This window comes from Acanthopagrus latus, chromosome 21, assembly GCF_904848185.1.
Source record: "Acanthopagrus latus isolate v.2019 chromosome 21, fAcaLat1.1, whole genome shotgun sequence".
NCBI lineage: Eukaryota > Metazoa > Chordata > Actinopteri > Spariformes > Sparidae > Acanthopagrus > Acanthopagrus latus.
In genome coordinates this window covers 9,671,898-9,697,713 of record NC_051059.1, presented here as the reverse complement: position 1 = coordinate 9,697,713, position 25,816 = coordinate 9,671,898, and the positions used below count along the sequence as shown (strand labels likewise).

General features: G+C 41.4%; 1 protein-coding gene across 2 annotated transcripts in view; it reads right to left on the bottom strand.

The window, feature by feature from the left end:
• gng12a (guanine nucleotide binding protein (G protein), gamma 12a) overlaps positions 1-25,583 on the bottom strand; it is a 27,346-nt gene extending 1,763 nt beyond the window's left edge. Inside the window, exons 1-2 of one of the 2 annotated variants that reach the window (XM_037084556.1) lie at positions 25,166-25,583; positions 23,636-23,966 (exon numbers count right to left, since the gene is read on the bottom strand). In XM_037084556.1, the coding sequence (XP_036940451.1) occupies positions 23,636-23,652 (17 nt within the window). In that variant the 5' untranslated portion in view covers positions 23,653-23,966; positions 25,166-25,583. The remainder of the gene's footprint in view (positions 1-23,635; positions 23,967-25,165) is intronic. The other variant, XM_037084557.1, reaches the window with a different exon arrangement.
• Positions 25,584-25,816: the final 233 nt, after the last annotated feature.

Below are 25,816 nucleotides of genomic sequence, written 5' to 3'. Positions count from 1 at the left end.
CACGCGCGTATTTCTTTTAACATTTTTGCAACACACATGCCATCTTGTGACACGCCTCGCTTTCACCAAAACATTTCTCAGCAGGGAAGAGGAAGCTGCAGTTTCACATAAGTTTCATTTGTGAAATTCACGAGAAAAGCTTCCTCGGGGGCAAAATAAAGAAAAGCTGAAGATGCCTGTTAGATGACTTAACAATTAAACACACAGTGTTGTGTACATAGTCACAGTAAGTGTAAATTATAAAAACAATATTATGGGAAGGTGCAGCAAATGCAACAGTTGAGAGAAGTGGACGTTTTATAGAAGGCACAAAGCATCAATCTCATATTTGTTTTGCTTAACTCTGTCTGGACCCCCTTCACCCCGCAGGGTGTAGCCCCTCCAGACTGCCTCTGATGCTGCAGCTGGATAGTCTGCTCTTCATTTGTTTCAGGAACAAAGAGAGAAGGAGGAAAAAAGGCACACACAAAAAAAAAAAAAAAAAAAAAACGGAAATGGGAAGGGAAGGAAAATCTCCATTTTCTGACCTAAACTTGGCAGCCGCTGATCAGAGAGTTTCATTGCCATCTAATCACTCCAAAGGAAACCCTAGCAAAGATGACTCAAAGAGCTGAAATGTCACTGATAACATGCAAGTGAGACATGAAAGGGTCGTGCATTACAATGCAAAGCAAACTATTTTCCTAAGAAAACACTCTAAGCTTAGTCATAAAGGCGAGGCACCACGGGTTCAAAAAAAAAACAAAAAAAAAAAACCCTTTTATCCACACATGATGAGTGAGGGCGGTTATTCCATGAGTGTGGAGCTCTTTAGAGGGAACTAATATCTTTGCTTCTCTGACAGAAACGACCAGCCTAGAAAATGACTTAAGATTCACTACACTGCAAGCGTAGTATAAGATGCTGCTTTAGACATTTTCAACCATAAAAATGTAACTTTGGGAAGAATACTCTGATTACAGCCTCTCTTCTCTGTGAAGAAGTAAATGAAGCTTCTACAGCCACCCTATCACTTAAAGTAATCATTTCAGTATCAAGGTCAGTCATTTGTAACGATAATGAACCCAGTGACTTTCTTGCCAGACTGGCAATCAGCATAACAAATTAAACTGGAGCAACAAGGTTAGTCACTGATCTCCTTGTGCTCTGTTTCAGACGCCTTTCTGAGCAGATCATTTACTGCTGCCAGGTAAAAACATGAACCTCCCGGTGCTACCAAGCAAACAAGATTGTGTGGTTTATAAATTGTGCAATATGTAAAGACAGAACAGTAGCTGCTGATCAAGTACAACAATGAATAAATAGATAACACGAGAAGTGCAAACAGCCTTCACACGGCAGGGCTGCGGTCACTACCGCATTTAGAGAACTCCTTTCTCTTAAAACAACTGAGACTTAATGTTCCATGACTTGAATTTAACGCTGCTATCTCAGCATAGAACAGAGCTGCAAATAAAATAATCACGGCTTCATCAACTGAGAATAACTGCAAGCAAATTCCATGTTGCCCTGGTAGCTGGTCTTTAGTTTATGTAAGTGGACACGGTTTCTAAACTTGTGATAGCTACTGTTACTCTCTGTTAGCAGAGCTGAGAGAGGCCCTGACACGCAAGCAAGAGAGACGGGGAAGGTAACGTAACTGTGTGCCTGCATGTGGCCAATAAATCAACTGCTATAAATTCTTACTCTAAGCACCAGGTTTGCACCAACTGAAATAGTTCCTCCGCAAGAAAGAGTTACAACTTAAATCTCATACACAGCCCATAGGAACTTGGCTTTGCATTTCAATTTGACATTAGACACTTAAGTGATAGTGTCACCAAGCAAATGTCTAAGGTTAGATTACTTTCTAATTATCTAACAACTCTTCATCATTATCGCTTCATCATAATGCTTTGTCCAAGATCACACACCGTTTATTGTTGCTTGCTGATTAAAGTGAAGTATTAGAAAAGTGTTCAAAGGCAATTGGGCACAAGAGACAACACAGTAATAATCACCGCATTAAGAATATTGGGTTTCACTTACAGGAAGTGAAGCTAACATGTCTGTGGTGCGAGCAAACATTGACAAAATGTTCCAACGACCTTGAGAACTCCAACTGCACCAACTTCTTCTGTAGCCAGCTGGGAGACTCTCGAGGAACTGCTGCAATCTGCAAAGTCATGGGTCAAGCTAGCGAGCTAATCTGTTTGCATGTTAATGGCTGGGTGTCGACTCTTGGTTGTGCAATCAGTTCTGAGTGTGGCAAATTGTTTTATGAGTTTTAATAACATTTTAAAAAGTCACAATAGACACATTTTGGTAGGAAGGGATTATATAAAAAAATAATGCTTCCTGTCTTTTGGTTTCAAAGACTTCTGAGCTTTTTTCTTCATTCGTGTTTTTATTCATTAGTTAAATTTTGTCAAAGAGATCCTTCAGTGTGCTTTTCAAATTTGATGAGTAGTTCTACATGTATCAATATGCATTAAGTGTATAATGTCATATTCTGGACGGAAGCTTTTTTTATGTTTGTTTTTTTCGCTCATCTTCTTTTTTTTTATTGTCTAGAGAATCAAAGTGATAAGGTGCCACCCTACTAAACTGTTAATTTATTGTTACATACGCATGCAAGTCTTTACTAATTTGATTCTTACTGTAGTACAGATCAACTAGCAAGGCTGAAAAGAAGCCTTTCCATCTTTCCATCCGTCTGTGTTAGGGTGTGACATGCTGGGGCAAAGAAGAAACATCCACAGCTGTAATTTAAGATGAAGCAAAGAGAATTAATAGTCTACAACTCTGGCGCCAAAATATGAGTTCAACCAGCATGTGGAGTAGAAGAGGCAGGTAAATCAGGAATGAGGAGGCACTTAATCCCACTGGCACTCATAAGTGGTTTCTGCATGCAAACCATCCGGACTGTGTCTCCTCAGTCAAACTGTGCAGCCCCTGTGAAGTGATGCCAACTACTACCAGCAGCACCGGTCTGACTGAAACTCGACAGGAGGGCACCGTTGTGTGTGTGCGCGAGTGCCTGGCATTAAGCACCACCACGCACATATAGGAGCCTTGCAAAAAAAAGTTACCTCCAAGGAAAGAAAGAGACCACCCCCTTTCATAGCCCACCCTATCACAACACACACACACACAGTGCAGTCAGGACCACCTACTGCACAGAGCAGCACAGCCACCATGCCCTGCTCTACCTTACACACACAAATCCACCCGCACACATGTGATTCATTAGCACAGTGTTCAAAGCGCAGAGAACAGGGAACCATTATGACTCAACGCCATTAACACCAACACTCCGAGATGAAAAACTGTGTGTGTGTCTCACACTGCTACTACACTACTACTCTGACCCCAAAAAACTCTTAAATTCACTGCTGACGAATACAAACACTATCCATTAAAGGCTGAAAGAAGAATCAGTCCTGTCAACTGTACAGTATGTGTGGTCCCTTCACTGAGTATCTGACGCCTTTCACACTCAAGTAGCTTTTGTAATAAAGTAATGCCGCTGGAAATAAACTGCTTTAGGGCTTAAGTATTACCGGCTGCACCTCAGACTTGACAAGAAGTAATGACGGATCTTTTTCTACATCCAAAGCCTTCCATTTAGTTCACCCCAAAATGGCAAGTGAGTCATTTTCCACCCTGTCATTTGTGGTCTGTAGGACTAAAAACACTGTAAGGTAGCACCTATACTTCACTATTTAAGGAAAATAATAATAGACATTCAAGAGGGCTTTCCTTATAGCTGATTTCATTAGCTCCAATAACTTGGAGAGGTCTTAGCAAAAGCAGAATTTCAGCCTCAGTCTAGATATTGTAAGCTCTTCTAAGACACATTTAAATGCTTCTGCATTAGGTCCACACTACAAAATCTCATCAAAAGGTCATGGGAATCTACGTGTCGAGAAAGCTGATCGGTTATCTGACTTGGTTATCTAACTGTCGGGACAGTTTGGAAATGGATAAAAAGAGGCTCACATCTCATCCATAATAATGACTGTTTTTGTGTTGATATCAATATTACATGGATTTGGACGCATCTGCAATATCAACGAAAGAGTGAAAAGCAAAATACTGGGAAGGGTTAGGGTTAGACAGAGCCATTATAAACACGACAAATTTCTCTCTTGGTGAATTTTCGAGACAATGATCGGCTCTGTTCACACAAGGGCTCAGTTGGACATGATGCAGAATTTGTACTCAGCAGTGGGCAGGGTAAATTTCCATGTAAAGGTGTAATTTGCAAAAACAAAACAAAACAAGAAAAAGACTTCATGTTGCTCTTTTTACTGGAAAGCTATTTTCTGTAGCTATCTTTGGCTGTGCACTAGCGGCAGTTAGCAAGCAGCCCAGCTGGCTGTTGAGCTCAGTGGCCCTAATAAGCTGATGGGAGTCGGCTCAGTCAACCAGCCTCCCGTACCCCTTTTCAACCAAGGCAGTCACAGAACTGGCTCTGGGCCCTGGTTTCACAGTGGCACTAACACTCATGTTTGCCGAGCATGTGTAAATGGAACTTGTACTGTATTTGAAACTGTAACGTATTTTTATTCTTTTTGCTTTTCTATTCCTCATTCTAGTGTTAACTTTTAAAAGCCTACTGTGGACAGATGTTAAAACAATTTGTTAAAAAAGAAGAAAACTAGTAATTTAGCATCTTGCCTTAAGAAATAAGTGCAGTGCGCTTAGTGGTTATCTGGGACTTGTGCATGGCTGTATGTTACGGCATCAAAGTTACTGTGATGCCCATGTCAAATAAATAAACTAAAACTAAGCATGATGCAAATACTGCAGATATAAATGATCATGCACAAGAACTTTCGTCTCTGAACTGCTAAAATCCAAATCAAAGTTGAAACTTTATTGGCAGTATCACTTCTGTTGATCATGTTAAACACTCCTCTTGCCTGGCGTCTGTCTGACTTTATATTACCAGCTGACAAGTGAAGAACACTGAATTGTGGAAAGGCGATATTTGGAGTCTAGACAGATGTCTGCTGCTTTGAACAAAAGAGAGTTCAAAGACTTGGGCCCCAGCCACAAGCCAGTATATTGGTTGTTATCCCTTGTGTACTCATGCACGCATGCGCACGCACACGCGCACGCACACACACACACACACACAAAACTCTCTCATTTTCTCATGTACACCCCTCCCCCCCTGCACACTCTCCCTCTTTTCTAGCAGGAGTTTCCCAGTCTGCAGGCGAAGCTAAAAGTAGCCTTCTCACACACTCCTGCTGCCAGTCAGCACTTTTCCAACTGAATGAAAAACCGTCTCTTGCTACACCTAAAACATGACCCTGCACTGGAGCTGGCTGCTGATCCGATCAGATCTGTGCCACTGTGCAGTCCCCCTCCTGCTTTACCACAAACACTGTCCTGTTCTCACTCGGGTACCGTGCTTATCAAACTCAGTAATACTCAGTCATCAGTCCTGCTGCTGATTAAGTGGGAATGTGTTTATGAGCCAGAGGGAGAGAGGCTGGGTGCTGAGTTTGTTGGACTGTGAAAGAGAAAGGGTGAGGCTGGGAGGAGATGGTGAGGGCTCACAAATGTTCATTCTGTGAGAACCACCAGAGTGACATCACCACTTTCCCACCAGAAAAGAGAGAGGAGCTGAAAGGCCCTGCTTTGTTTGGCAGCCACTGACATGGAGTTGACAGTGAAAATATTATAATGATTTTGTTTACAAGGATAAACACAAACCATAGAGACAAGAGGCAAGGATTTTCACAAGGATTTAGAGTAGTAACCAGACAGTGGGAAAAAGAAGCCAGCTAAGGGCGTCTGAGGGCACGACCCCTCGAAGAAAAAAAATCAGGCCCAAAAGTCAAAAGATTATAATGCCCAGATCATACACCCTACTCATAATATATGCTTTAATGAGTTTGCCTACCTGATTTTAAAGAAGACTTAGCCTTCCTGTGCAAATTAGAACACAAATCCTGTGATTAGCTATTATGACTTGGAGTAATAATTTGCATAATTGATTAATGGCAAAAGGAGTTAAACTGTATACTATAAAATTCCGATGGAAGGCTGAGGCATAGCCATTTTCCCCAGTCCATCCTCATCAGACAAACAACCATATCAGTAGACTGTGACAGCAGCTTATTACAAGCAATATTTACATTTGCTGTTAGGCGGCGACTTCAGGTGGCTGCAGTAATTATTTCAGCTGCAAAAGTGGAAGTGAGATGAAGTACAATAAAGAGCGAGTCCCCATAGGGAGAAGGACAGGGATGGATGGCTGGGTAAGACGAGCACAAGATTTTCGTTTCAAAACTGATTTATTTTAACTCACTTACATAATGAAGTTACTCATGTTTTCTAGGTGTGTCTTTAACCAAGCTTACAGTAGAAAAGTAGTTATTTAAACCAAAAACACCATGTTTTCCTAAACATAACCAAGCCATGTTCTTGCCTAATCCTAACCAAACTTTTGCATACAAAGAATGGCTGGTATGTCGGTCGCTGTTGTTTTGGTTTGAGGATGTGTTGCATTGTGTCCACGTAGCACAAGGGCCTTTTACTTTGACCACAATGCCTGTTCTGGTGTGCGTTTGCAGAACATCTCAAAGACGGCTTTCCAGTAAAAAGTGCAATGTAAATTATGATCATCTATTCATTCGATCATGGAAAAGGCAGTGCTTTGATAGTACTTTTCAAAGCTTACTGCAAAACTTACACCACTAACTTGAAGAAAACGTGAGGCCCCAAAATGCCTTTTCAACACACTTTGTCCTCTCAAATGTACAGTTTCAACTGCAGAAAAAAAGAGCTGCAATCAACAGAAAGTTTACAACGACAGCTTTTTTGATAATTGATTGATCACATAATTTGATTCATTAAGCTAAAAATACAGAATAATAGCTGGTTGCAGCTTCTCCAATGTGTGGATATTCTGCTCAAAACAAGACTTTTAAAGACATCCTGGACTCTAAGAACTCTCAGAAATGTAAATAGATGAATCGATTCATCAAAAATATCCACACCAATAATGAAAGCAAATGAAATGTACTGTATAAAAGAGCATCTGTTTTATCAGCTGAATGCAAGGCCAGCCCATAGTGAGGAACATACAGAAAGCTAGATTGTTTGCTTTAAGGGGGAACTATGACAAGCCACAGAGCTGCAGCACCACCCCCAGAGCTGCAGGTATGGCTGCTGAGATAAGTAAAGCTGACGGGACCCCACCCAGGCCACTGGCTCACACTCAGTACAGGGGAATACTGGGAAATTCAGCTCTCTATGCTGGTCTGCAAGTGTGCTCACTTGTGACTGGCTGAAGGGTATCCATTATTCCTGTGAGCACACATTTCCAAGAAAAGCTGCTGGGCTGTGCAAAGGTTAATGGAAAGTTGTCTAGATTAAACATGTGGTGCTACAAATAACACATGTCTGTATCACCATGAAAACCTTTCAGCTACACTCCCATACAGTGGCTCCTCAGACTTTGGCAAACTGCAGACAATCCTGTAAATTCTGTGGTTCGACAGGATGAAAAAAACAATCAAGCATACTGTAACACAGTCACACAGTGTCTAGACGGAAGACTAGACTGGACTCATTTCTGCAGGATTTCTAAATCCCAAATTCACACGCAATTACTCGAGGCTCATTCCTGTCCAAATAAACTCTGAATGATTCCTTGTTTCAAGCACAGACTAGATGGCTGACAATTTCTGCTGCAGGAATTACAAGTCGACCCAGTTTATTAGGAATTCAAAAACATTTCAGTGCAAAACAAAAAGCTGGGCATGTCAAGTTAGATAAGGTTAGCACATCCATGAGATAGCGAAGCCAAGTCAGCTAATCAGTGTCCCTAAACATGATGATATTCAGAACAGGATTGTGTGAACATGACAGGACTGACTGCACATACGGTGGTTGTTACTGAAGAGGAGCAGCATGTGTGTCAGTGACTCTGACATAATGACAGATAACAGTGATAACAGAGGGGACAAGTAACACTCTGCTATGTAAGGCTTAAGAAGGGCGAGGATTCACATGGCCAAATAAGATGATCCCTAACCAGGCAGCCTTTAATTATTCCCCACAGAGAACAATTCACACATTCATCTAATCAACCAATGCTGCCTGATTTAGACTTGCAGAGTGGCTGTGAATCTCTTTTCACTGCATAAAAATAAAATAAAACTTAGCTGTCTTGGTTGGCTTTCATCCTTTGCCAGAGATAATAGTGTAATTTATGGATGAACGCACACGGACAGTCACTGGCTTTTTGCAGAGGAATTACGGCTGCATGTTCACACCATTAAAACAACAACCAGAAACCCGTCCTTGACTTATTTCACCTCTCGCTACACGCCAGTGAGTCGGGTGGTGAAATATGGCTCCTGAACTGCTGAGTGGGACATTTTAAGCTAGCAGGGTCAGCCATCCTGTTAGCCTATTGTTTGAGATAGCAAATTATCAGTTGTGTAATCCTAAATGTGGGTGCAGTGTGGTTTAAATGTTATGGGGGATGTGGTGTAAGTGTAGTGTAGGCAAGTGAAGGTCTAATGGATACCTGCAGCAGGTGTATACATGTAACACCTTGAGCTGTATTTTTTTTTTTTTAATATATGCAAGGTAAAACATTTTACCTACCTCCCTCTCTTCTAAAACTATTGCTGGATAGTCAGTGCAGGGATCCATGCAGGTTTAATAGCACAATGCATTAAACATCTGATATGGGCGATCCTGAAGGCATTCACGATCTACGCATCAGGCAAAATGTAGAGATTGCGGTATTTAATGTCGTCTGTCTTACGTTTCCTAACTTCACATGACCTCAGAGACAAGCAGATCTGGTTTACATGAACAAACCAATGGAGTGATATGGCCTACGAGATGGCTATGCTGATTGGGCATATTATTATTGTGGCTCTTCCTTGGTTGACATACATAATGCATGAGATTAAGCTAGCAACATGGTGGATGAAGAGCTTGTGCCAAAAAAATAATCATCTTTAATGTAATATTGAGTTGTATGGTGGAGATGTGTCAGACTCATGTATATTTATGCATCATTAATACATGGAAAATCTATTAAATTAAACTTTAGCTGATAGCTATTTCAGTGTAAGCGGTTGAGCTGTAAGGAGCCATTTTTTGCTTATTGTGTATTTTTTGATTGTTTGTTTACATTTTAAAACAAGTCCCCATCTACTTCAGTTGTTTAGGAGAGCTGTGATGCTACAGAAATGTTTTGTGGACTATGAAACTTCATTAGACTTTCCATTGGCATTGAGGTGAGTAGATAATGACTGAATTTTGATTGATGATTGTAATACCACAACATCTCCTGTTTGAGATCAGATGACCTTGTGTATGAATTTTCCTTGTCTATCTCCAGTCTCATCCCTAACAGGCTAGACATTTCTCCTAGACAGGAGCAATAAATTACATCAAAACACGAATTGTTGATGGGGACGGCGTAGGCTCGGACATCAGCATGTTTTGATATCAACAGTCAAATTAACATTGTAGTTCATATTGTGAAGACAGATGCATCTAGCTCAAAATGCACCAGGGGCAAATTGTACTTATAGCACAAAGAGACATCAAGAGAGACAAAAGGTGACTGACAATAATGACGGTGACATGCTCCTCCTTTCCGTTGATGTAACTGCCAACTGAGCTCCTTGCATTCTTTCCACAAGAACGTCCGGCGGTAATGAGTCAGTTACGGTGTTGATGCTCAACAAGTATTCAGACACAACTTCTGGCTTTACTCACAGGATGCCAAACGTCTGCGAGTGACACAAAAACAGACACAGAGGTCAGCAGCCTGTGTCTCCCTGATACCATTAGCAGCTAGAGCATGGACTAAAAATAGCCACCAGGTCTGTGTTGTTGCTGGCTGCAGTGGAGCTGGTTTCTGCTAAAAACTGCTCAAACTGTGACAAAGAATTACAGCACTGAATGCCAGCTGGGTTTCCACTGAGGTGCCTATGAGCCCCTGGTTCCCCAGTAATGGGCCATTATCAGGCCCGGAGCAGCCCAAAACAAACACAGGCCTATGGCAGATAATGCCCTTCAGACGTCACTGCAGACGCACAGAGGGTGACATGCAGGAGACACGGGCGGCCTAGGCAGAGAGGGCTGCCGGGCAGCGTCTCTCTGCTCTGCCCCTTGGAAAACAAACAGCATTGTTGTCAAAATAAAAAAAAAAAAAACACACAAAAGAAAGCTTAGTGCAAGTCGGAGTGGAGTTTGCTGGAAATTGATGCAGGAAAGGAACGAATGAATGTAGGGGCGGAGGGCTGGAGAGAAAGATGTGTGCTTGTGAGGCCAAGAGAGATAAGAGTTTGTGTGTGTGGAGGAGAGAGAGAGTTCAGCTGGAGGGAGCAAGCTGTGCAGCTGTGTGTATGTTGCATTTGGGCGCATGCCAAAAATCTGCTGCTGGCGACAGCAACGCCATAAAACTTAAAGCTATTGTAAGTGCTTTGCCTTTCGTCTCAGTGCCTCATGCCTCTGAAAGCTACTATTCATGACGAAGGCAGGGAGATACTACACAATGGATCTCCATCTCTCACCCAACACTGCCCTGCCTATATGGAACAATAAACAAAGGTATTCAGTCTTTCCAGCCTCCACCCCTGAGCTGGTTCAACCACATGTATGTTACTGCTGCAGGGAAGGAGGAACAGGGAAGGCCAAAGGTCTGCAGTGTTGCTGGCTGGCCATCATGAAGTCCCTCCCTCCTCCTCCCTGCTGGAGCTGAGGTAGGAAGGGTTAAACGACAGTGTGCATGGATGGAATAAGTGATAAAGGCTCGGACGTCACACGGCTCACTAGAAAACAACGTAAAGGTCGTAAAGGAGAGTTTGTTTTTGGAGTAAAGAGGAAATGGGATTAGTCAGAGGGTGATATAAATGAGGATGGGGGGTGTGTGTATGAGGATTGCGTATGAGTCAATGTGTCAGAAGGTGCAAAGTCCATTTTTTTCAGTAGACATTGGCATGGGCCTTTTATGATATTTAGGTATGGACACAATCTTTGTCTTGAACATGCTCTGCAGTATATGTTACATTTATTACAGATGTCGACTGATAAGGTTTTTTCAGGGATGATACCGATTATAAGAAATCAAGGAGACTGAAAACTTTGGACCAATAATTATTTGCAACACAAATTAAAATCTTTGTGTTAAAATTTAGAATTTTCCATTTTCTGCTACTTTATACTCCCTCTATTCATTTGATAGATTCAGTTAGAAGTTACTACAGACTCAGACTTGTAAGTGTTTATAGGTTATTAATTGTGACATGTTACCAATCAAATATTGTTGTAGGAGGGACATTATGTGAAAAGATGTTGCATAAGAGCCAAACTAGCACATTTTCAAATTAGTTTATCGGCAATCTAACAGAAAAATCAACAATTAAGATTAAATCCTGTAACAGTCTGACTTGCACAGCTATAACTATATTAAGAAAAATACTGAATAGCTAAGACCACCTCTGTTTAACAGGACAAAGGGATGAGGTGGCAGCACAGGCTGCATGAGGGTAGGAAGGGAGGGAGAGAGAAAGCAACCAAAACCTCTATACCATCAAAAACGTTTTTACAAAAATCCCTTTTCATTTCATTTGGTGGTGAAACTCCAATAAAATTCCTATTTGACTCATCCACAGGAATGTCCCCAAACAGAGCACACTGAGCTGAATGAGGAGGATGCCTGTTCTGTTGCCAAGTCTCAGACTCACACCATCATAAAGCATTTCAAACTGCATGATATTAAGCATAACCTGACAAAACTTAGTGAAAAATGCCTTCAAAATAGATTTGTAGCCTTGTGTCAAGGGATTACAGCACAGATTAGAGCCTACATGGAGCCACTGTAGCTGAGGTGCGCCTCTTCAGAAATCTAAATACATGTAGCGCCCGCAGCAGCTACAGAGACACCATGTGGAAACCACAAGAACTGTGATTGGCCAGTTTGGCCCTCCCTGTATCTTCTCCTACAAGTTCTGGATTGCCAGTAGAGAGACTGTGTTGAGAGTGAGAACAACATTATGTACACTGAAGAAAGGCTCAGAAATATTTTCCTTTTCGGCAACACGCGTACGCTATAACATAAAGTGAAGGACAGAATGTCAACAGAGTGACTGTGAAGAATTAAATTCAAACACAATATAGAATAATACATCCATCCAATGTTGTGGCGCTACTACCTAGGAATAGTACACACACTATTAACTCATCAGGACATAAATTCAACATCTTTAGGTTTAAAAGGTGTTGACTGGGAACAACAAGAAATCTGAAGCTTTCACTTTGGGCTCTGGGAAACTGCCTTATTTTCTGAAACTTCAAAGACTGTTTCAATGTATTGAGAAAAGAAATTTCCAAATTAATCGATAATGACACTTGTCATTTGTTGATACTACCTGCTCACCTGCTATCAGCTCGTTTAGAACGCAGCTCTCACAGGACAGCCTCATGAAACCTCGTATGTGAAGTAATGAACATAGTCAGTGCATGTGAGCATGGTTTGTGCATATGCATAGTCAGTTTTATACAGAGCGAGTAAACAGTGTTGTCAAGTGCATCGCTTTCTGTAGGATTAATATTTAAATATAAATAATGCAACAAATATTCAACCATTATTCTTTCCTGATTGTATATTTTGCAGTTAACTAACTCTAACCCTGACCCTATTTTTCTATTTGTTAGAATATGGCTGCCACTCATGCAAACCAAACCCAAAGAATTGATTGCCAATCGCAACCTCGCAACTATTACTGTTGAATTTAAACATGTTTTTTATAAACTATGTTTTAAAGCTTGACGCTGTGTCAGATGATGGTAGTCATAAGCGGTCGCTGTTGTTGCACAAAGAGAGCACGAGTGAAACTGCATCCACATTTCAGAGCGCTCGTGTTGCAGGAGACGTTGGTCAATGTTTTGGCACTGCATCGTTAAAGCTGGGATATTTGAGAAGACATGCTTACTCTACTGTGTCGCTCTGAGGGTGAAATTTACTTGTCTGTGCTCTGCCGACTTTAGACACTGCAGGTCAGAGTTCAAAAGGCCGGCTGGGAGAGCGTAGGTTTCATTTTTCACTCCTGTGTCTGAGCAGTTTCTCTTACTTGTGTGTCATCTCTGCACCAAGCCTAGATAAGAGACTAGGATCTCAATACAGAGCTTGAGATAGGTGAAATCTACAACACCTTACATTTAGTTTAAAGCAGCCACAATATTATATATGCCAAGGCTCTTCTGTAGCCAGTTGGTAGCACTCTAGAGCCTCTTATCTGTCATCAGTTGTTATTTTCTACTGTTTTGAACAAGCCCCATGAAGCTCAGAAGAAACTCCTGAGCCTTCCTTGAGCTTACGGGAAGCAACTGATAACTTCAGGAGATGGATGATGAGTCACATGACGCCAGTGTCTTTATCAACGCCACTGACTGGGTATAGCTCAGGACCCAATGATCCACATTATCTCCAGGCCTAACGGACAATTCAGAACAAACAAGGACAGGAATGACAGGCATGAGATCACAACACGTGACCACTGAGGCAAGCTGCATGAGGAGGGCCACATGAGTACACACACACGCTCAAAAAAAAAAAAAAAAAAACAGGAACAAGATGTTGGAAAATGTCTTTTGTGGAAAGAGAGAAGTGCTGATGCCTGATTCCTTAAATTATGGTTAGAAATTTTCAACAGTCATGATGATCAACACAAATTCATGACAAGGGTGCAAACAGTTAAGTATCATTAGAATTAATATCCACTGTTTTCTTAATGGATTATCAGGTCATGACAACATTATCGCAATAAACTCAGCAAGCGTTAATTGTGCTACAGTTTCCGTGGCCAGGTGACCGGTTTTATGAAGCTTTATGACTGAGTCGAAGGTCTTGATCAGTGCTGAGCGGGAAGAGGGATGAGGTCAGGACAAAAGGCCAACGCCAGAAAGAATGAGACTCGGAATAGGACAACAAGAAGCCTGAGTAAATGACTTTCCTGTTATTGTTAAAACTTTCAAGCATTCATTGTATTGTCCTATGCGGAAAATCCCACAAGTCTGACAATTGTGAGATTCGGAAGGATGGATTTGCAGGTACTAATGCTAATTCATTGAGTCATTTATATTTGGATTTATGCAAAGTTGTCCGTAAAATATGAAACTAGCATCTAGTGAAACTAGAGGGCGAGACAGAAGATCACCAGAGTCATTAGGGTTCATCATCTGATAACCATGAATGTCTGTACAAATTTGGATCTGGATAAAAACATGTTTTGAGATTTTTCTCAGGATGAGAGAAAGCTTTGATGAGCTGATGGCGCTCGGGGAAAAAGTCAGAAAACCGTCAACCAGGACCAGTGAGTCCAAACAAAGACAACCTGATGACACTTTAGAACTGTTTCATATGCTGCATAGCACTCATTGTGACGAGTAAACTGAACTGCATGTGTAATATTGGAGCAAGAAAGAACAAACGCATGATAGAATTCCATCACTGCATAAAATTCTAAGAAAAAAGAAGCGGAAACAACCCTGATGTCACTCAACCTGTTGCATTATGTCATATTCAGTGTGACAGTAGGCCACAGAATTGCCATTGTCAGCTTACTTACAGTCGAAAGTACTTTTGTTTTTGTTTTTTAAACATCTGTAGATTTACAGAAATGGGATGCAGAGAAGGAAAATGAACATAAACTGAAATTTCCAGAATCATCTTGAATCATTTAAAAACGGTAAGGTCATCTGGTGTATGTCTGAGAGAGCACGAAAACAGACCAAACTAAAGCAAGTCAGATAAATCTGGATAAAGTAGATTCATTATGGTTACACGAGACATTTAAGACACCAAGGCATGTAAGTTGAAATTATTAGTTCAAATACATCAAGACGGGAGGCAGACAGACTCTCACGTTGACTTTCACAAAGCTAGATTGACTTACAGACCCCCAACCCCGACACAGACACGCACACACACATACACACACACACACAAAGGGGTCTGCGTTACTATTAATCAGGAGCCACATGAATGACTGCCCCTCCCTCCAACCGCTGTGACTCCGTTGATCTAACAGTTTCAAAGACCTGTCGGGAGGAGGAAGAGGCTCACACTGTGGGTCAAACTGAGGCCACTTCCTGTACAGCCCACCACGAACCCCCTCAAAAATGATGTTGGCCTCCTCCTTATCCTCCCCTCGTCTCCCTTTACTTCCTCTCGTCGTGCTCTGTTCATATCTCAGCACAACACTGAGGTCACTGGGTCCACCTGTCTCATTAATACAAGGGACTGTGGACACTTGAAACTGCTTTGTGTCTGCAGCTTCTGAAGAAAATCTCAAACAAAACTACATTGTGGCAAAGCCTCAACATATAGGCGTGTATGCACAGAGATGTAATCATTTTTTCCCCAAACGGCGCCAGTATGAAATGTCTGAATTGCAGATTCTGAGGCTGATTGCTCCTCCTGCTGAGGAAAAAAAATTCACATAATCAGATAACTGTTTGTTACAGTTCAGAGAGGTAACTGCACAAGGAGCCACTGTACAAGAACCATTCATGGACAAAATGTGAGTCCTTGTTCCAGTGTGCTCCTGAACAGAGAAAAACGACTCTATAAATCAAAGTCACACAAAGCCTTTCGAGCACTTTAATCGTGAGTCCATTTGACCAAGTGTGAATGAGGCACCTGATTTCAGACACTGAGACTGTGGACAAGGAGACAGACGGTGAATTGTGCATCTCTCCGACACCTGTTGCTGCTCATTTAAGATTAGGACAGAAACGGAGTGTGGTGTCGGACAAAAACTTTGGAGTCCTTGGATTTAAAGGCGACAAAAAAAAGGGGTGTGAGCGCAGACACTTGTTGATGCGGACCCCCATCCCACAGGTGTCGAGCTCCTCTCCAGAGCCGGGACCAGGCCTCATGAGGACACACACACTGACCTTTGTTTGGGCTGCCAACAAACTTCCCCGCAGACTCATAAAGGGTGCTAAAGAAATGAAAGAATCCATCAAAGTGACACTGTTTCTGCAGCCCGCTCACACACAAACACACACCCACTGATTCCACTATAAGCGTTATGAATGATTCATTTGTCAGCGAGGCCTTTAAGATGAGATGCCTGCTTCTGCTGCATCTTAAACTTTCCTCCAGTTGCAAAGCTGCCGAAACTACACCGCACACTGCCAACGTGGATGTTTACAGTTGTTCACTTGTTAACACATTTACAGGAAGTCATATCCATTCCTGTTCTTCCATACCTGTCTGACAGGAAGCACTCTGACAGGATATGACCATGTTTGGTTTACAGCCTTATGAAATGTGTGAGCAAATACTTGAAGCGAGCAGAGTTTGTGTCTTCACTAAAAGGTGTGTCTTCCTGTAAGTGGGAGTGCTTCAAAGCACTTGGCCCAGTCCAACCAGACATTCCATTCTTACAAATCTGACTGTACAGGAAAGGAAGCAAAAAGTTAGGAAGTACTGGGAAATCACATGTGTAACATTTAAATATTTGTTAATAGAGCAAAGCCTTTCATAGAAATGAGGTTTCATTTTATCTGAAGTGTATGCATGGAGTAACAACAAACATATATACAAACAGGATGCATTAGATCACATTTAGAAGAAAACAAAAACATATTTTGAGAAACTTCATTATTTCCATGTGTGGAAATGTGTGTGTGTCTATTTCCATCATGTGATATCTGTATTATACGATTAAACAGGGCAAAGATATTTTTAGCCAGAATAGTACCACTGCCATGTCTTCATCCATTTAAGATAGCGCTAATAGCTGCAGAATCAGAAATGGGGTGCTTTAGGCTTTATTTCCATTCTAGGGGTTTGTCGGTCTATTTTAATTGCTCGTCCCTAAAAAGCTATTAAAAAATCTGAAATGTTAACATAGTATATTATTACAACAAGCTCTAATGTTTGGTATGTTCAGAGCAAACACAGTTATCCTGTGAGGGCTTGCTTTAAAAATGGTTAAATCACATAGTTCATGTCTGCAGTTTGAGTCGTGTACAAAACAACATTTTCTTATTCCAGCATCTTAAATGTGAATATTTTCTGGTTTTGAACCTCTGTGACAGTTAAATAAATATCTTTGGGTTGTACAAGACATTGGAGGACGTCAGCGACATAATAGATCAAACAACTTAGCCATTAATTGAGAAAATACATGCCAGATTATAAAACAATAAAAATAACAGTGGAAACTTACTGTATCCAAGTGGACTGTACTGCACTGGGTTCCCAACCACTGGGCTGCGGACCAGTACTGAGTCTTGGTTCATTCAGTTCTGAGCCATGAAAACCCAGAAGGAACTAAGGGGGCTGATTGATGTACTGCATTGTGTTTGGTAATTACTTTTCCAGGAAATTGCAACCTTTTTAATTACATACCACAAGGCAAATGATTTCAATTTACAATCACGTTAATATCACGTATACAGTACAATAGTTTAGGCTGCATTATGCTTTCACTATGCTTCTAATACACACGTCTGATCTGAGGCCATTCTCTACCTCACTTAGAGGACATTTCAGTCATCAAACCGATTGATGTGCACGAGTGCACTGTTTCTGTGAGCTGCCTGTTTGCTTCTTTTTTGTGTGTTGTAAAAAATAACAATTCAAACTTAAAATAAAAGCATATTAATATAATAAGTACTTTAACTACAGATGGACCTAGACCTGACTGCCCTGTGTGTCAATGACACTCTGCTTGTGTTCATTACTACATAGGCCCTCCAGTAAATAAACTAGACAGTAACTTGATCTACTGCAGTGTCTTGACAGGACAAATAACTGAAAACTGACTCAGATCACAGGTGCAGCACACACACGCATTATATCTCATGAGAATAAACAGAAATGACTAAGTGCAAAGGATACGTTTAATAAAGGCTTCCAATATGATTGAACCACCTGGCTGTGCCAAGGTGACAGATGGTGTGTGAGGGTGAGTGTGTGTGATGGAGAGAGAGTGTGTGTTTATGAGCCAGAGACAGATAAAGGGGTCAATTGTCATTAGGGGGAGAATGGCTGACACAGCTCAGCATCATGTGGGTACTGAAACTAATGTAAACATTTCATTTAGATTGAAAGGCACAGCTGAAAGCACACTGAAGCACCTCCTTTTGCCTTTGTTAAGATAAAGCAGCCAGCAACTAGAGGCTAATAGGATGCAGTCAGAGCACCCCACCATGTGGCAGTAAGCAGGTACTGTACAACTGTGGATTTTAATTACCATGATATTTACCTTTAAGACTCAAAGTAGCCTGAACCTGAGGTGTTTTTTTCTCTGGCTGCCGCGAATACAAAGGGAACTACAAAGAGCAACGGAGGTTCCCCCCAACTACTCGAAGGGCTGTTTTAAAATCAAAGTGAAGTATTTAAAACACACACACACACAACTCTCAAAGCAGAACCCACAAAATGTATCTCAAGGCCCATCTGTGAGAGAGACACAATTCATTTGTTTTACTTCATGGGTGTTAAGACCTCACTCCAAACCTCATCGACACCTGTGCTTTTTCCACCACAAACTACAAACAAAGAGTTGTGTTCTCTTGCTGATCACTCTTTGGACATTGAAGTTGCCAATAAATGCCTGTTTTGAATTCTTAGCACAATGAGGCAACAGGCAGAGAAACATATTTCCTGTAGTCCTGGTTCGCAGTAGGTCCCCCCCCCTTGTCTCCCCAGTGACTCGCTAAAGCTGAACAGCAGGTGGATGACAAAGGGACGATTCTGCATGTGACAGTTTGAGGATGACGTTGGACCTCAAAATAGATGTTTAGTAACTCATCTATCTATCTATAACATATTCTTCCCATCATTCTTACACATTAACAGATCACTCTCCACTCTGTCCATAGCCCATTTGTAACCCTAACCCATGTTAAAGAAAGTGGGAAAAAATTCAGAGCAATTCTTGCATGGAGACCCATCCTCCATCCAAGTAACAATTTCATCATTAAATCATCAGAGAATGAGTTTTGCGTGATGTTTAGATTTGTGTTTGTTAACGTTTGTTAACATTTGAATCACAGATAGTGCCTTTAAAAGCAGTCGGTTTTGTTTGTTTTGTTTTTTTGTTTTGTTTTTTTCAAAAAATATGGAGTAATCCTTTTTAGTGTAAAAGTTTTTGACGACAGTCACACACCTGTAATTTCCTACAAAGCATAACATTTTTTATACATTGAAATAAAATGTTTTATTATACCAACACATCTGCTGCAAAAAATGTTGAAGCACTTGATGAATGCTGACGGGCAGTCAGCTTCTTGCCTCATTTGTTAACCTTGACAGTTTGAGGGACAGTTGCAAATCTAGCCACAGATCAGTGTCTATGAGGAACTTCAACCTTGGACAGAGTTTACACTCTAAACACACCTATCTTATCTGCTTCCTGCTCTCTGTCCAATCAAAGTTGAGGACGAACAGCTGTGTACAGAACCGGCAGCACACCAAGTCTCCTGAACAGAAAAGTCTTGAAATGTCAGTGTGGTTTATGTAGTAGGTGTTAAGGGATTATTCTCCTATGCAATAGTTTATTTAGACTAATTAATTTTTTCTTCATCCACAGTTGAATATGTTAAGCAAGAAGTTGCTACTTTTATACTCCTTTTCTTTACGTATTAATTTGGCTTATTCTATGCAGCATCATAAAACAGGTCATTCTCATCTTAAATATGTCATGTACTGGTATTATAAAATGTATGACAGTTGAGATATAAAATAACGTATAAAGCCTCTGAACAGTTCAGTATTACTCCACAGAAGAGAAATGAACTACCTTCAACCTAAAACATAAAGGATATTAACTTGAAAAAACTACAAAAAGGACTCAAGATGGCGTTGTTGAGTTGATTTCCCACCAAGACCTGTTGCATTGCATCTTTAATGAGACATATTGGACATCTGTGTTAGCTCCTAACAAGCTGTCACAGGCCTCAGCACTTGGTGGGCGACGGCAAGTCACAACATCCCATAGGCTGCCATGAGTTAGTGCTTAAATGTTGTGTTTTTTCCCACAAGCCAGTGAACACATCACAACTCAGATCGGTCTTCATTGTAAAGGTATACAATTTGAAGAATTTCAACAACAGTAAAGCTTCAACATTTGAAGGAGCTGGTGTCATCTAAAGAGGGTTGACTCGAAATAACTGGTCAGTTAAATCCAAAACTATTTCAGTCTTTAATAAACAAAAATGTTCAACACTCATTGGTTCCAGCCTCTCAAATGTAAGGATTACTGCTTTTTCTTTTTTATATAGTATATAGTAGCCTGTTTTGGGGCTTCTGGCTGCTGGTTGAGACAAAATAAGCCATTCTACAGATGAACATTTAAAAAAATGTTTACAGAAGACACAGACTAGTTGATAATCAACAATCATTTGGCATTAAGTTTTAAATAAAACTACATTCATTTTCTAATCTCATCATAAAGAAAAATAATTTCCATCTGAAGCCACACTACACTGATCTAATAAAATCGTTCCCAAAAAAACTGAATGGTAAAGCAGCTTTAACACGAGAGGGAAGAAAGGAGGAAGTCGTGGTAACCAAGCATTCCACCGTTTCTCCTCCTCCAACATGGATTTTAGGCGTTTTTCAGGTGAAGAGGCCAGTTTCTCCTCTTCTGTCAGTCAACTGTCTCCTCTGAGCCGGCAGCCTCAGCCCGAAGGCAGAAAGAGAACAGGAGAGCCATTACGTTAAATTAGAGCAAAAATCTTGACACATTTGCGGGAAAGAGGGCAAAGTAGGTCTGTTACACGACCATTCTTACTCATATGCCATGGTCGCTATGACAACACTTCCTGCTTGGCTTGGTGAGTGCGTACATCTGCGTTTGATGTTGAGCTGATTAGTACATGAGCACTAACGGCGCCTTACTTCCTGAAGGCAGCAGTGACAAAAATCACCATCTATCATTACTTTGTTGCTGTAACATTTCATTCCCTGTTGGCTCTAATTAATGAAAAAAAAAACATCTTGGGGAATGTTGCTGCTTTAAAGTAGATTTGTTCCTGAGTGGGTCTATTTTGAGTCAATAAAACAAGGATAGAGTCACTTGGTATTTGAAAGCATGTAATTCTGCTGCCAAACCGATACATGGGTGTGACTGTATACCCACAATGTCACCGCCACTCCTCTCTCAGTACATCTGCTCCTGGGTAGGGTGGAATTCAAGCAAACCACTGCAGGCTAGGCCTTGTGACTCCCAACACACACACACACACACAATGCAGCTCACACACATAGCCTTTAAGGACTACAGTACATCTTTCTCTCTACTACAGAGGTGTGTAGTTCTGTTATATGTATTAGTGGTAACCATACATGGAATTCTGTTTTTGTCTGAGCAGTGCCTGATAATGAAATGTAGGTGATGCAGGGTGAAGTTTAATAATACTTCTGCAAAAATCATAAAGAAATCATTGACTGCCTTCAACTGTACAAGCAGAGATATGAAAGGGACAGCTGTCATTGTATTAACTGTTTGGAATGAACTCAGATTTATATCTTCTGCAGTTAAGCAAAGACAGTTTGCTTCAAATGTCTCCTCCTTTTTCATCAAGTTTACTTTATATTTGATCATATACTGATTGAAATAGAAAAGTTGCCAGTTTTAGACTGTTCAAAGATATAATATGAAAAAATTCTGCATTAAAATGTCTCTAAGTGACTAGATCGTTGTTGCATATTTCAATGTGTACTTACATTCTCCCAAATGTCTCCAACAATCTTCAAACCCAAAGAAATCCGCATGTTTACTTTGTCAAGATTAAACTTAACATGACTGAAACCCCCTCTGTGAATATGTGTGGTGGAGTCGTGTCTCATACATTTGAGCTCTAACCAAACTCAGAGATTCTGGTTCTCTCTATTCTTTTCCCGCCTCCTCTCCAATCAATGGGTAACATTACAGTAAACAACTGGCAATGGAGGTCACCTCTGTGGATTGCTGCTGTAGTCAGGTTGATAAACAGCACTAAATCCCCTTTTTATTTGTAAAAGTTTCAAAGGAATTTCTGAGCTGTCCTTCTGTCAGTAAACGCCCCTGGAGCACTGCAGACACCAATGTGACTCTGAGTGTTTATTCCTGAAGAAGGTCTGGCTCTACAGCTGACCCTCTCCCTCAGAGCTGGCTGGCAGCTGAGTAGCGGCCTAGAGATGTGACTGACACTAGGAGGGTAACTACAACATCATCACTTACCAGGCTGCTATATGTGATGCATTTGTTTATGTTAGCATGTAGTTAAAATAGTGCCAGAAACAGAAGAAATTGTGTGAGTGTGCTCTAAGATGAGGCAGAAACATATACTTAAGTACTGTGAGTGTGTATGTGCGTGGGTTTTTCCACAAGTTGATAAAACATGTGAATCACCAGTGAGGAAGTAGTAAGATCATTCAAAAGAAAGTGGAGCAAACACGCACAGGCACGCACACACCACGAACTCCTACCTCAAAAAAGTCCATGTGTGCAATGAAAGAGCAGCGGGGAATCCACAGACAGCACTATGAGGAAACAGATCCTGGCTGACAAGTGGCCACCACTGTGTCTTCCTCCATAGCCAAACTGGCTGCTTGTCAAACAGTCGCCGACAGAGCTGCCGATCGAGTCAGGCAGCATTCTGTGTCAGGGGAGATGCACGCCACTACCAGAACAGCCAGTTAGCCGATAAGGTATTACAGCATTGGTTACAGCTGCGTGTGCCTCTGCCCGCATGATACCAACAGTTAATCCACTGTTCCACAAGTTAAACTCATACCGAGACAGAGGAAGGAGATCAAAATCGATCCTCTCCTCTATGTCTGTGGCTGTACAGGGAGTTCCACTGACCTTAACCTTTTTTACTTTATTTAATAATTGCATTAGGGAAGACATGAGTTCACCGTCTCAACCACCAAGTCCCCTCCTCCTGCTAGTAAACAATTTACATGCATCACATGTCACATTAAATCCTGCCAGAAATCCGGGCTAACCTAATCACACTTAACTCCATATGCAGCCCAAGCCACCAAAACTGTTCGAGTTTAAAAGCAATCATCAACGGTCATGTTTTTACCTCTATATTCAACACACATCTCAGCAAGCATTGTTTGAGGAACTGGACTGCTCTGCTCATTAAAATAAGGGAAGGAAAAGACGAATTCTTGTGAATGTAAAGATGAGTCGACACAGAGGGGCTTGCGTTTGTTCAAAAGAATTACATCAGACACACTCATAATCAGACCTGACAGATGTTCATGGACGACACATGTTCATTTTAATAAAACTACACAAGACTACATATTCATGCTATTACCAGTTATAGCAGTGTATGTTGGTCATGAGGAGAGATGCATTGATTGTCAAATTCTGGGCTGATACTCGTGTTTAAAATAACGAGGCCTATGTTTTGTTGTTGTTGTTGTTTTATATTATCTATTTCAAATTTTGGGCCAACAAAACAAAGAAATCTTCAGTATAAAACATAACTAAACTGTGCAAAGCAGAAAAAAATGACTTGCTGCAGAAAGATAACTGACTGAGTCTCAGATCGTCCATCACTGATGCTTTGGGTGTGTACTGTCTTTCGCCAGGAAGTTACATTTTGTTATTTTAAAGTCATCAAGCGTATTATTTACCTTTGTTGCGTTGTCATATGATCTTGAAAATCTTTGTTGCTTGGCTTCAAGGTATGCCCTTTTTCGACGAAAACATTTCACATCCTGAACTTCCTTAAGTTGGTTCTGGCACTGTAAATATCACCAAGAATCATTTCCCCGGTGAGCTTTCCAGGAAACTTGTGGATATTTCATTGAAAGAAAAGCAAAGAATGTCACTGAAGGCTTTCCTCGTCAAAAAAAAAAATGTTTTCGCTCTCCACTCTTCTATTGACAACCTGACTGCTAAAGTTAGCCCGTGCTGCAGGTTGATAGATCCATCATCCAATCACCTGCCAAGTATTTATTTTTTCTGCGAAACAAATCATATTGTGCAAGTCAGATTAGCCCTTCATTACACAAAGAGCACACATTTGATCATACAAATTTATGAATCAACATTCATTACAACCTTGATACTATAAAACTACCCAGTCACTGATAAGAATTTTCAGTGATACGGGGTCACGAGCCAGTAGGTCATGATTGTGTCAGAGCAAAATTGATGTGATACAACAGATGCCCCGACACTGCTATCTGTGGATGCCATTTAAAACGTGTGACAGGCTGACAACAGTCCACTTTGTGAATATTGGCTGATACCGATATCCGATGGGTGATATACAGACGCATCCCAAGATGAGTCGACGTTCATGTAGTGGGTGCTTTCCTCTCCCTTCATACACATGATTTCTGTCATAAAGCTGCCCCCTCCTTTAAATGAAACCTCAATGCAAGTTACACCAAACCAAACCCCTGTCATGAGGGTGAAGGCAGCTTCCACTTTGTGTGGTGCGACCCACTCATGTTGATGGGCGTCGAGAGAGGAGGCTTTGATGGCAGTGAATGGGGTACTAATGAGTGGGCCTTATCAATGGCTGGTCTGTGTTCTGTCCTCCTAATGGCCAGGGGACATCAACAGAGCTGTTGATGCTCCATGTAAACATCTCAGCCACTCTCCCCTGTGTGGGGGTCTCCACCTCTTCAGCCATCTCACCAGCTCCATAATCTAATTGGTTCATGTTAGACTAAACTGGAAATGTTGCAAGCGACTACCTATTGCATAATGTGAAGGAAGTGGCTGGTTTGTATACTGTATGTCTATAACAGTGCTGTTCGACTCTGGAGTAATCGATTTGCTTTCCAAAATAAGTCATTATGTGGCAAACACAGTAGGTGGGGCCTGTGGGGAATAATCAGGGCAGGAGGCCCAGACAGCACAGTGCTGAGTAAACCTCAAGCCACCTATCACCTGTTGAATACTTCTTCATGAAGCACTGGATCTGATGTTAATGTGTGCGGCCAACGAAGTCACACATGAGGACAATAAAACGTTGTTAGGTGTAATTTCGCTATGTTGCATAAACGGATGAAGACTGTGAAAGCTGGCAGCAGTGACAGTGAATATGTCTCCTACAGTGGAACACACCGAGACCAACTGTTGCTTCAGGTAAAAAAGCGCGTTATATCCGCTGGAAAATGTGACAGTTTATCGACACATGGCAGTCTTACCTGGCCGGGGTAACGTACAGTCAGGTCTAGCTGTGCCTCCTTTCACTGAAGCCAAACTGTATCCGTCAACAGACTGGGAGGAGACCTTTCCCTCTGCTCTGTCGCTCACGGCGCAATGTCACAACTACACTAGCGTGTTTACACCATGGACTGAAGGAAAAGCAGCTCTACGTGGACCTCACAGGAGACTTCAGAGCTGCCGAGTCGTCCCGCTTTCACTTTCCGCTGACGGTCGGTGTTAATATTCAACTGTCGTCTACTTTTCTCTCTCTCTCTCTCTCTTCCCAGTACGACCAGTCTCCCCTCTCTCCCCTTCCTTTTCCTCCGCCACTCGGTCGTCTCGCGACGAGAAGAGCCGAATTTTGTCGGGAGGAGGCAGGCGGACGTCCGCCAGCGCCAAGCTAGCTGCTGCTAGCGTGGTACTTCCGGAACATATTTTCAAAATAAGACCAAAGTGGCGGTTTATAAAACTGAAGAATTGGAGAGAAAAAAAATCACTATTATTGTTCATCGACTTTGAGCGGTATTAAATTGTATATATTGTGTTATCTTACTATCTTCCTTTATTTACCTTTTTTATGCAATTCAGGTAATGCTATGTAAATTAATTGTAAAAGTATTTTATGTTCTATGTCATTTCTACTGGGTGAA